This window comes from Nothoprocta perdicaria, unplaced genomic scaffold (assembly GCF_003342845.1).
Source record: "Nothoprocta perdicaria isolate Ctin4 unplaced genomic scaffold, notPer1 scaffold_420, whole genome shotgun sequence".
Taxonomy (NCBI): Eukaryota; Metazoa; Chordata; class Aves; order Tinamiformes; family Tinamidae; genus Nothoprocta; species Nothoprocta perdicaria.
The window spans coordinates 221,746-233,823 of NW_020455667.1; the positions used below are offsets into that span (position 1 = coordinate 221,746).

Consider the following 12,078-nt stretch of genomic DNA (forward strand, 5'->3'; position numbering starts at 1 on the left):
AAAAAGGCAATTGGAACTCGTTAATTTACTGCCTACCCTCCAGATGTGGGTGCTTTCCTTAATTAGACAGGCTGGATTGATGATGGCACCCAAGGTGATGGGGGATAAATCATCACCTTGGAAGTGCAGAACTGTGACATAGAGGAGGAAAAGGAAGGAAAAAGGTTTATTTTGGAGAATACTGAAATTGAAGTAAGGATTTCTGCAGGAGCAGTCTGGAAAGCTGTACCTTTTTAATAAGGCTAACCAAAAATATAGATGAAGAATTTAGCACCTCCTGCTCCTTGCTGCTAATGCTCCTGCCCCAGAACAGACCGTGCTCTACAGAGCTGTATAGTAAATGGAAAGGAAAAGGGGATGCTGGAAGCTCTGCACTGCAAAGAAGATGCTGAGACATGAGGGGTGACCCTGCCAAAAGTTTTAACACAACATCTGTAGAAAGATGAGGTTAAAACCTGTTTTTTTGCTTCATCTCATCTCTACACTTCTCTGGCTTGGTTTCCTATAAGTTTATTTGCCGCTTTGGTTAAGTTCTTTCTGAATGTTTAAAAACCCTGCATTTGGCTGTGTTTATTTTTTGTTGTCTTAGGGTTTTGTTTTGTTTTTTTGGTTTGGTATGGTTGTTTTTGTCGTTGACTTTGAAGCCATCTTCACAACAAATAAGGGCAGCATCATGCGGAGGTCTTTGACAGGATGCAAAAAGGAAGGACACGGCACAGGTTAACTGCTGCGCAGCAGAGATCACAATTACATCCAGGTACACCAAGCAATTAGGGGAGGCAAGAGAGGAATCAAGAAATAGAAAAGACATTAAGCAGCAGAGCTGCCTGATAGGAAAATGGCCCGGAAAAGCCCAGAGTTGGGTGTAGCTCTGTGATGTGCAGGGTGACAACGACAAGGACAGGATCCTGGAGCTGGGGAGGAACAACCCAGGCACCAGCACAGATTAGGGGTTGACGTGCTGGAGAACAGCTCAAAGGAGAGGGACATGGGAGTCCTGGTTGACACCAAGTTAACCATGAGGCAGCAGAGCCCTCGTGGCCAAGGAGGCCAATGGGCTCCTGGCTGCATCAGGAGGCCGTTGGCAGCAGGGCAGGGAGGGGATCCTGCCCCTCTGCTCAGCTCTGGGGAGGCCAAACCTGGAGCACTGGGGGCAGCTCTGGGCTCCCCAGGACAAGAGGGACGTGGAGCTTCTGGAGAGGGGCCAGCGCAGAGCGACAGGGCTGAGGAAGGGCCTGGAGCAGCTGTGGTGTGAGGAGAGGCCGAGCGAGCGGGGCCTGTTGAGCTGGAGAAGAGGAGGCCGAGAGGGGACCTGGTCAGTGTGTGCAAGCAGCCGAGGGGAGGATGGAGGGAGGAAGGGCCAAGCTCTTGTGGGTGGTGGCCAGTGGCAGGCCAAGGGGCCCTGGGGCCAAGCTGCAGCGCAGGCAGCTCCACGTGGCCGTGAGGAAGAGCTTGTTTGGTGGGAGGGTGCCCGAGCCCTGGCCCAGGCTGCCCAGGGAGGCTGCGGAGGCTCCTGCTCTGCGGATCTGCCAGCGCGCCGGGATGCGCCCGGGTGCCCCGTGCTCTGGGTGTCCCTGCTGGAGCAGGGGGTTGGACTGGATGATTTCTAGAGGTCCCTTCCAGCCTCAACCACTCTGGGATTCTGTGACATCAGCCACAGTGGCCCTGGCTGTGCACAGTGCTACATAGGCACATGCTGGGTCACTCCAGGTGGATTGAGCTCCCTTTTTGACTCATATGGGGATTCGTTTTGGTAAATTAGTGCCTGGAAGCTCAACCTTATTTTCCCAAAGAAACCCAGTCTATAATCTAATGTGATTTTGAAGTTGTGTGTTATTAAGGAAGGAGAAACCCAGCACTGGCAAAAGGCTCAGCTAGATAATGACCTCGTCTTCTCCAACCTTTGTAATTTCCATCCTGGAAGTAATCCATGTCTCTCAGAAATCTGCTTAGCCTGAAACAAGCAAGTGAAACTTAGAGCAGAAGAACTTTTATTGCCCATTGAAAGGGAATAAATCCCCTTCTGGCTAGGCCAATTCTGCTGCAGTTATTGCTTTGTAGAAGGAAGTTATTACTTTGCAGAGGGAGACTCCTTTGCAGAGGTAGCCCTGACAAACTGCCAGAGGTGGTTAGTTTCCTAAATTGTCCATGGGTAGAAACCAGAGCTTTCGGGTCCCTCTGCATGCTGCTAGCTTGGATTTCCAAGGACGGCCAGTGCCTGGCCATTCATCATAGATTTAGGAACCCAAAGGTTTGCTGTAAAGCAGGTTAAGGCAGGACTGAGTGCAGAGTGTGGGTGGCTGCTGTCTGCAATGACCTTCTAGTGAGACTCAAAGACAGGAGGCCCAGAGATGTCTCTTTCTTGAATAATTGAGGTTGTAGCCACTCTCCTTTTCCTTTCCAAAGGTAACATTCACCTTTGGGCTTTACGTACCCTGGCCATTGCTGCCTGAAGAGCAGGATTATTGGGATAAGATACCAGGGACACAAAGTTGTGCTATTCCCCCTGCCAACCTCTTCAAAGAAGCAGAGGATTTAAAGGGTTCACAGACTCTAGCGCTAAGCCAAGATGAGCTTTGGTAGTTGGAAAAGAGCGTGGCCACCTTGCCACCATGGATGGGTAGGAAGATCCCGTGAGGAGGACATGCATTAAAGTGCCTTTTCTCTGGCAGATGAACAGCTCTCCAGGCTGCGTGCTGACTCCAGGACCCGAGGAGGAGTTTCTTCTCAAAGAAGAGGAAAATGCTGCATGCCCACCTCCTTGCCTTGGCAGTGGCCATGGCACAGTACAGACCTGCAGCTGTTCATGAAGGTATGAGCCTGGTTGTGTCCTGCAAAAGCAGCAGCTGGGGATGATGCTGAGAGACAGCAAGGAAGGAAATGCCCCTTCTGAGCAGTGTTTTTTGCTAATGTCACATAGATACAATCAGGGTGAGGCTGAAGTGTTTATACCTCTGACCTTTGTGCTAAGGTCCCTTTTGGCTGGGAGCAGCTGGATAACAGGGCATCTACAACTGACCCCAAAAGGGAGACAGATCTGACCTGATACACCAGCATTTAAGGGCATCAGGACTCTACTCCACCTCGGCTGCTTCAGAGGAAGATGTGAGGAGACAAGGAAAAGCTGCCATCTATTGATCTTCATCTGATCTCTAAGATGTCTCTGCCACGGCTCATGTTTGTGAGCTTGGCAAAGGCAGGAGCCAAAAGGACCCTAGAGAAGCAGTCCAGTGAAGTTAGGACACGATCTGGTCTATGACTTTCTAGAGGTGCAGTTCTTGGAGTATGAGAAGGAAGCAAATTGGGTCGGTGCTGTGGAAAGGGTCCAGTACCTCCAAATCTACTTCTTGTGTCCAGCCAAGGGAGATACATCAGAGCTTACAGGATTATCATGAGGCTGGGTGTGAGCCAAGGGTCCTTCCTCTTCGATTTGGTCTGCAGGAACCCACCCCCAGGCCTTGACACTGCCTAGAGTAAATTCACTGAATACAACAAGGAGTTAATAGAAGCTTTGGACCAGCTACAAAATTAACTTGATTAAATTCCTGTCCATCAATTAAGCCAATATATTTGACTATAATGCTATTTAATTCGGAGCTGGGAACAGTGCAATAAATCAACGTTTACAGATGTCTCTGGCAAACCTGTGATTGATGAAACGTGGTAATTTTGGAGGTGCATGGAAAATTTCCAATAAAATCATATCCCCCTGTGATTAATATAGCTGTCTGTGTTGGTATTTTCTCCAGAAGGTACCAGTCCAAATATGCGTAATATCACATGTTTCTGATGACAGCTTCAGTACCTGATCCAAGCAGCAGAACGTGCTCAGGTTTCGTTGCCAAGCTGCGTCCCCTCTGGAGAGGTGCTGAGCACTGACTCAACATCTCAATGAGTTGGGTCTGGGTCTCCTTTTCTAGAAGAGGGGGCACCATCCTGCCACTATTAATCTCATGGACCCCTTCAAGCTCACCATTGGCTTTCCCTTCATTATCTAGGATGCAAATGAGGAATTTGTGCTGAGTGGGCAAGACTTCCAGAGACCAGGCATGGATGGAAGAAGCTCTCAGGGGATTTGGGGTGTGGAGATGCTCCCCAAAAGCAGCAAAGACCCAAATCCTATGAATATCAATGACATATTGAGATGACTTCCAGATCAGGGACAAAACCACAGGTCTCCCAGAAAGAGATCTCATCACTGCCTTGTGAGATGGGTGATTTGGGGAGAGATGTAGATCTCTCTATGGGTAGATGAGTAGATAGTTCCCTATCTTGTTGAACCTTTATTAGGATTTTCTCATGGTAACACAGGTTGAAGATACCTGTGAGGCTGCCATACAATTTCCTTCAGTTTTGGGGAAATTTCAGTCAGAGCCAACGACTGGCCTGGCCTTTCCTGAAGTCCTTCTGAAGGAAATCAAGATCCAAGACAGGGGAAAATGGGAGTTTCAAAATAGTCAGAGGCAGAAGCAGGGACCAGAGCTTATGGTGAGTAGTTGTTAGAAGCTGAGCTGCCTCCAAGACGCCCTTGACATGTCAGCTGAGAAGCAGTTACAGAGAATTGAGAAAGGAAGGGAAATATCAACTGATAGCTCTAGGAAGGATAATTGAAATAATCGGCCCCCATTTTTTTGTCAAGGAAAAGTGCTTTGTATTCCCAGCTGGGAACTTCTTAAACTAAAAAGAGCCAGTCATTACTTTTCTGCAGCAAAAAGAACTGTTAAACCATGAAAAAATCAAGGTCAGAGGCATGGAGAAACATGAAGAGACCAAAAACCTCGGATAACAAAGACCCATGAACCATCAATCTGCAGCTGGTAAACAATTCTCTGTCCCATTAGGTGGCCAAAGTAGATTGAGATGGAAGAGACAGCAACAAAGCATGATCTGATGAAATTCAGACTGCATCTTCCCCAAAGTCTTGGGAATCAGCTCTACCTGCTTGTAGGAACAGGGTAATAGTCAGGTAAATTGGACAGACTGAGCTAAAATGGGTTGTCCATTGCAGCAGATGGATAGAAGGAAGCAAGTAGAAGGAACTTTGCACCTCCAGGTCCTCCTTGGGATTGATCTCTAGAAGAACAGCCACAATATATTTTGTATTATGAATATGTAATGGAATTACTGAATGTACCATACCTGTATGTACAGTTGGATGAAGCAAAATGAAATCTACCTGTGCCCCCAAAAGCAGCTGAAAACTGGGGGGAAGCCCCCACCCCACCACATCTCTTGAGCCTCAGAAAGGCAAATAGGAGCAATTGCTCCAGCCCTCGCAGATTTGGGTCCCTGAACCTGCAGCTGAAAGTCAAGACAGGAGCCAGGTGAAGTCCAAGGTGATAGTGACGCAGAATTAAAAAAAAAAAAAAAAATGTAGAGCCGTCCAAGGTGTAAACCTGTTTTCCTTGCTCTAACAAAGCTCTTTGTTCTGCTCCAGAAGGAAGTTAGTGAGTGGTGATAACAGTCCCTATTTGGCTGTGGACCTGGATTCTCCTCGGGAATGGTGTGCAGTCCATTATGGAAGGACTCTTCCTCCAAGGTGGTTTTAAGAGCCCCATCCAAGCAAGCTGGAATGCCAGCCCAGGACCCATGATCATCTTCTGAGATAACAACCCAATGCACCTCCTGGCCTTTGCAATTGGCCCAGCAAGAACAAAATGTGGGATCAAGCCCAGATTTTTGGAGCTGGTCTGCCCAAAGCCCTGCTTGTGTAGTTGGTATGGTCTACTGTGCATAAATTCTGCAATAATAATTCAGCATCTTATCTGCAACAAAGAGAAATAGCAAAAAAAAAGCAAAGTTTTGAGCTTCCTATTTACAGCCTTCTATTTGAGTGTCCCTAAAAGACATTGGATTTTTGCCCATGAAACACAATTATTGAATTCTTAAAGAAAGTGAAATTCAATTAAAAGAGACTGAACACTTTGTAAAGGGAAATGTGCCTTGATGATCATTAAGCCAGTTTCCTTGTGCACTTGTCCCTTCCCCACCAGCTGTCATCAGATTGGCTCTGGCTTGTACGGGAAAAACACTCAAACCAGTCATTCTTGCATGGGAAATCTCTTTGGTCCTCTGGGAAGAGGTGAACATCGCAGAGCTGAGGGACCAAAGTGTCTTGAGCTCTCCCCATGGAAGACTGAAATGGCCCAATGACATCGCAAAAGTAACTGAACACAAGGCACTTGGTGCAGAGGACTGGGGTGAACATCTTACACCTCTCTGTCCAGTTGCAAATCTCTCCTAGCAGTTGCTGGAGCTCTGGAGCTCCAATGACGAGAAGCCCAGGGTGCCATATGGTGCCTATGCCCAGAAAACAACTTGCAAATGAGGAGGAAGTGGGGTTAATCACCTTCATTACTATGTGGAAGATTGCAGTTCCTGTCAGCCTTTACTAGGATAGAGTCTAGTTGTTCCTGGGGTTGGGACTGCACTTCAAAACAACCCTATAAATCACTTGCACAATGGGGATTTCTCTCTGCTAATGCCTTTTTCTGGCTTCTCATTAGGGGCCTCCAACAACTTGATAAATGAAGTTTATCTCAGGTAAATGGGCAGTGCTTTACATTGACAGGCTCCACTTTCTTGTTGACTCTCGGAGCTCAAATCTCCTTTCTCCTTGGTGTATTTATCACTTTACTGGTTTTGGTGACTGGTGACGGGGCCCAGTGAAAGGCAGACGATAGTCACCATGTGAGGGTGGTTGCTTACAAATATAACCAGTACCAAAATAACCAGTTGCTTATCCAACTCCTCAATTTCAGTTCTGCAATAGTAATTTTTAATCTGATATTGGATGAGTGACTCAGACCCATGAATAGGAAAGGATTCACTTAGTAACAGACATCTCTAATGTCGACATTTGAATGAGTTGTCTGGTCTCTGCTTATGCCTGGGAGGTCTCAATAATAAATGGTTGGAGGTGAATCACTCTGGAGGGGTGTGTTTCATTCTGTTGTCCCCAAGGAGAAATTGGGATGGCCAGCTCAGGTGTCAATGTCTGCCTCTGGCCAAATGAACACCCCTGGGTGTCTGTCTCTTCTTCTGGAAGGTCCATAATTACCCACTTCATTGGGCCTAGGCAAAGTGTCTCTTCCTTAGCTAAACTATCTCTGGGGTTCATATGGGTTTATCTCACAACTCGTTGGTTGCATGGTGTGGACTTAGCCTTCCTGCCCATCTTCTTCTTCAGTGTGCAGGACGGTGGAGGTGGCAGACATTCTGTTCCTTGTGGGGCAGACCCAGAGCTCTGGGGCAGAGAATTCTCAGTTGGTCAAGGACTTCATCTCCAACGTGACCCACTCTTTTGAGAACGTGGTGATGGGCAAAGGAGGCGTTCGACTGGGGGTTGTACTCTACGAGGAGAAACCAAGGTAGGTCAGTCCATCTTTCTCCACCAGCATGTGGGTTTCTAAGGTCTTAGTCATTTCAGGCCAAGGAGTCTGGTATTTAACATAGCCAAGAAGTTCCTCATAGTCCAATTTTAGATATTGTTTTAAGGGAAGAAGCCTCTGTGGCTCATATCCTGAACTCCCTTAACCACTGTGAAAAGGGCTTCTTGTCTGCCTTTGAGCCTGCTATGACCATTGAGGTATCAAAGTGATTGCTGGTCATTACCACTAAGGATGTATTCTTTCTGTAGCAATGGAGTCCCCTTGCTCTTTATTCACCTGTTTCCCTCCATTTCTCATTCCCAGGATGAGTATTGAGCTGACAGATTACGTAACCATTGAAGAAATGCTGGTGGCCATTCAGGATCTCTCATTCAAAGGGGGCACTTTAAAAACAGGGTCTGCTCTGGCATTTGTGGCTCGTGCCGTGTTTCACCCTACCATGATGAGGGAGGATGCAGCGAGGGTAAGTCACCTTCTGTGATGTCTTCACTAGTGTGATCCTCTGAAGCTATTAGACTTCCATCTGCTTCACCTGAAGGTGGAAGGAGCCAGTTGGGTTTTTTTTATCATTTTTTTTTAGATTTGGAATTGAGGTAGGAGCTCATTTCAGGTTAACTGGCTAAACTTCTGGAAATGCTTCTTGCTCTCCACTTATTGCAGAGAGACCCAGTGCTCCCGCCTTAGCGCCTCCAGCTGAACACGTGAATTCAGGGCACGCGCTGTGTAAGCAGAAAGAGCAGGTCCACACTGTCAGGCACAGTGATGGCCTCAGGACATGATTTAGACACGAGAGAGAGACAAGTCCTGGCGCCTGTGCCTCCTCTGTGGGAATGCAGACATCCACTCCCCTTACACAGTGTGGCAATACAATTGACATCTTATTTAAGTAGCAGACATGTTTTAGTATCTACCTGCAGACATATCTCTGAGTCACCTGCTTCCTCAAATAATTTTTTTCATCATTTTTAAGGGATTCTTAATTCTGAAAATACTAAAAAAAAGGCCCTGCTTTCTAGTTTGCTTGGCAGACCTGTAAGAGGCAGTTTGCTCTGCTCCGCTGGCAAGCAACCCTGAAATCAATAAGGAAGGAGTAGATATGCCTGATTCATTGAGCCTGAAATTACTCTAGCCACGTTTCACCTCCCATTCTCGCATGGCCAGGCACAGACTCTCCATGTTTGCAGCTTGGTGCTGCACCTTCTCCCCTCCTCTGAGATCCTGCATGCCAGATGTGATCTACATCATCCATGCAGTCCGTGTGATCTGGTTTGGATAACAAAACAGGAGGGAGAACGTGATGCTACAGGTGGGATATGGTAACTACCTGCTTCCAGGTGTGGTAGTGGGATCCCTTTTAATTTTGAGTGGGGTACAACTTAATTTTGAGAGATACAGGTTATCAAAGGATTTGTTTTCGAGCGCTTATCCTTTTATAGGAATGAGCCATAGATGTGAAAATACTTCAGTTGTCTTTGCAGACTCCTCATGTTTTGCTCTTTCATTGTCTGGATCTAACTCCAACTCTTTGCAGATACTTATTTTGATCACAGATGGTAAATCGGGCGATTCCTTTGAAGATGAAGCCCTCATTCTGTGGAACAGTGGAGTGACAGTGTTTGCTGTAGGTATGTATTGACATACTAAGGTAGCTGCAGCGCTGCTACCAAATACTTGGCGTGCACCAGCATAGAAGTTATGCACTGGGAAAGAGTCTCGATGCAGAAAATGTCCATCTCTAAGTGCTGTGCACAAGCCCAAGCTGAGGCTCTAGCAACTATTGTACATAGAGGGAAATTGCATCTGTGCTATGCTGGGATTTTTTGTTGTTGTTGTCAATAGCTGATTTATTCAGTGGCAATCTGCAGTTTTGCATCTGTCAAAACCACTTACGAATTCAGGAGGAGTTCGATAAATAGTTCCATAAAAGTCAAAATGTTTTGATGTGACATTTTCAAAAATGAAATGTTCATACTTTGGAAGGTTTCTGTTAATGGGGTTTGAAATCCAACTTTAGCAATGCTAAAAATGTCCTTCAGAATATTTCCATGGGCAGGGAAAAAAAAGTGCTTCCAAAAGGTAGATACAGTCATTTATTACAAGTCAAACCTAGCACTGACAAAAGAAGTTCAGGAAGGAAGGGATGGGGAAGGCAGGGAGATGTCATTATGGAGAGCAAACAAGTCCTTTTGGACCAATGTAAGATGAAACTGAGCGGTGATTTCTTTTTTTTTTTTTTGTGAAATTCCAAATTTAAAAAAAAAAAAGAAAAAAAAAAGTAACAATCTTCACATGACTCTCAGCAGCTCCTAAGGACTCATTCCCTGCTCCTTCCAGAAGGCAGAAATGTTTCTGTATCTAACAGAAAACAGGAAGACTGGATCCCGTCCTGCTCTCTTTCTCTCTCAACCCCAAGCAGCCCATTCACAACCGAATCCCCTGGGACCATCCCTGACATGTTTCTGGAGAAGACCTTGACCTTTTTTTCTCTGAAACAAGATGTTTCATCAGCTCTATCATTGCTTGTTTAGCTTGTGTCTCCATTCTTTGATTTTATCCTTTACCTTGAGCAGCACACCTGTAAAGCTTCTGCTTGCTCTAGACAATGTGTGGCTTAGGACAGTGATGGGCCCTGATGCTCCTCTTTTCCTCATCTCTTTATCTAGGAATTAAGGATGCTGATAAGAATGAACTGAACAAAATAGCTTCTGAGCCTACTGAAGAGCATGTGCTTTATGCTGATGATTTCCACCTGCTCCACAACGTGGCCCCCAAACTCTCTCGAAGACTCTGTTTCACTGCCTCAGAGCCACCACAGCCCATCAAGGCGACTGTGCAAGGTGCATCTCTCTTTATCCTGCTTTTCACCTGCTAGAACCATCTTCTCTGTCCCTGGAAGTGCCAGCCATACCATGGAGATGGACCTTGTGTGTCGCCTCTGTTCAGTACAAGGGACCTTTTTGGGGTGGATGGTCCTAGAGGATCAATGAGTGCATGAAATACCTATTGCTCACAGGAGTAGTCCTGCCTATGTTGTTTGTGTCTGTCTCCATGGTTCATCTGGTGATGCAGGATCCTGAATCTTTTACTGCCCATTCAGCCAAGGGCAGGAGTTGCTCACTAGGACACTGTTCTGCCTCCTGGTGACCCTTGTGATGGGGCTGTCATAGTGAACTCTGGAAGAGAGTTCTTCCCTTCTTCAGGGAATGAAGACTCTAATGCTTGCATGTAGCAGCCAAAAAGACCTCCACAGAAACCTAGATCTCTCCCCAGAGAGATAAAGATGTTGCAGTAAACCTGCAGGGGTGGCAATGATTTGCTGCCCTACTTCTTGGCACACAAACTTGTGAGAAGATGAGTTGACAGCTGGGGGCAGGGCTTGGAAGAATGTCATCCATTGGCATGAGTCCTAAGTCCTCAGAGGGTCTGTTTTTCTTTCTCTCTTCTTCAACATTGAGCACTTCAGAGCTTCCCTTTTTCTTTTTTCTCATACAGACTTTAAGCTCTGGTGGCAATGAAGAGGAATGTAGAGAGGAGTTGATGCCCTACACATTAAGCAGGTTTTCAGAAAGAAATGTTGCCAGAACTAGTTTTGGTTTCCCTTCTTGTGCCGTCCAGCAGTTGGCAACGACTATGGTGATCTCAATATGTGCAACAATTATGGTGATCTCAATAAAAAAGGGTTTGCACACATCCAGCACTGTCTTGATGACTGGCGTCACAAATCAAAGACCTTTCCTTTCTCCTCTTGCAGCTCAGATCCTCGGTCCCCAGGACTTGTTTGTCAGCGGACGCAGCCACAGCTCGCTGAGGCTAACGTGGATGGCAGCTACAGGCAAAGTGACGGGGTACCACGTCCACCTGCAGCCTTTGCTCCCTACGGGGCAGCTGGTTTTGGAGGACCAGCGACAGGTAGAGTTGTGTTGCTGCTGTGCAGATGCCCAAGGTTGAAAGGGATGAGCTTCCAGTGCCACCATCTCAAGGAGAATATAGTTCCGCTCTCATAGTGTATTTTGGGACTGATAAGGAGCATGCTCCAGCTTACCTGGTAGCATCCCTTGTTCCTCCGTGGTCATGCTTGAATGACATGTCCAGGACATGGGCTCCTGGTGAGATTTCTGTGTAGTTTGGTTTGAGACTTGTTAAGCTTGTTGGGTGAGGGATATCACAGCGTTTGTCAGTTTGCTTAGGATCAGCTACTGCCTAAAGTTTAAGAGCAAGACTGAAGAATAGATTTCAGCCTAAAGCTTTGATTTCTAATAATAGCGCAAAGCTATTAAAGCATAAAATATTAAGATTAAGATTATTCATTTTATTAATTATTAAGATTGTATTTAACAGGAATGAATTTCCTTGTCTGTTTCAGAATCTCATAGGAATATTGTAAAAACACTGAAGTTGCATCTCCACCTCTCTTTTTCTTGCATTCAGTTGGAATCTCTTTCCATCAGCTTAAAACAAACTTTCTTTGTGTAAGGTGGCTGTTTTTCCTTCATTTTCCTTCAAACTGATTTACCCCTTGTGTATGCTTTTGGTTTCATGGGGTCTTTTCTAGACTCTCCAATGAAACCTGCTCTTGACTCTGTCCTGTGCAGCACAACCTCCCTCCAACTTGTCTGCACCTGGATCAGGGCACAAGCACTGAGGAGCTCTGAAGAGTCACTGCCACATCCAGTGTGAACATGGGTAT

General features: G+C 46.3%; 1 protein-coding gene across 1 annotated transcript in view; it reads left to right on the forward strand.

Moving 5' to 3' along the window:
• The first annotated feature begins 2,778 nt into the window (after positions 1–2,778).
• The window catches only part of LOC112953147 (collagen alpha-1(VII) chain-like), a 93,220-nt gene continuing 83,920 nt past the window's right edge, over positions 2,779–12,078 (forward strand). Inside the window, exons 1-6 of the mRNA XM_026046149.1 lie at positions 2,779–2,812; positions 7,190–7,370; positions 7,695–7,854; positions 8,923–9,016; positions 10,055–10,228; positions 11,143–11,300. Coding sequence (XP_025901934.1) covers positions 2,779–2,812; positions 7,190–7,370; positions 7,695–7,854; positions 8,923–9,016; positions 10,055–10,228; positions 11,143–11,300 — 801 coding nt within the window. The remainder of the gene's footprint in view (positions 2,813–7,189; positions 7,371–7,694; positions 7,855–8,922; positions 9,017–10,054; positions 10,229–11,142; positions 11,301–12,078) is intronic.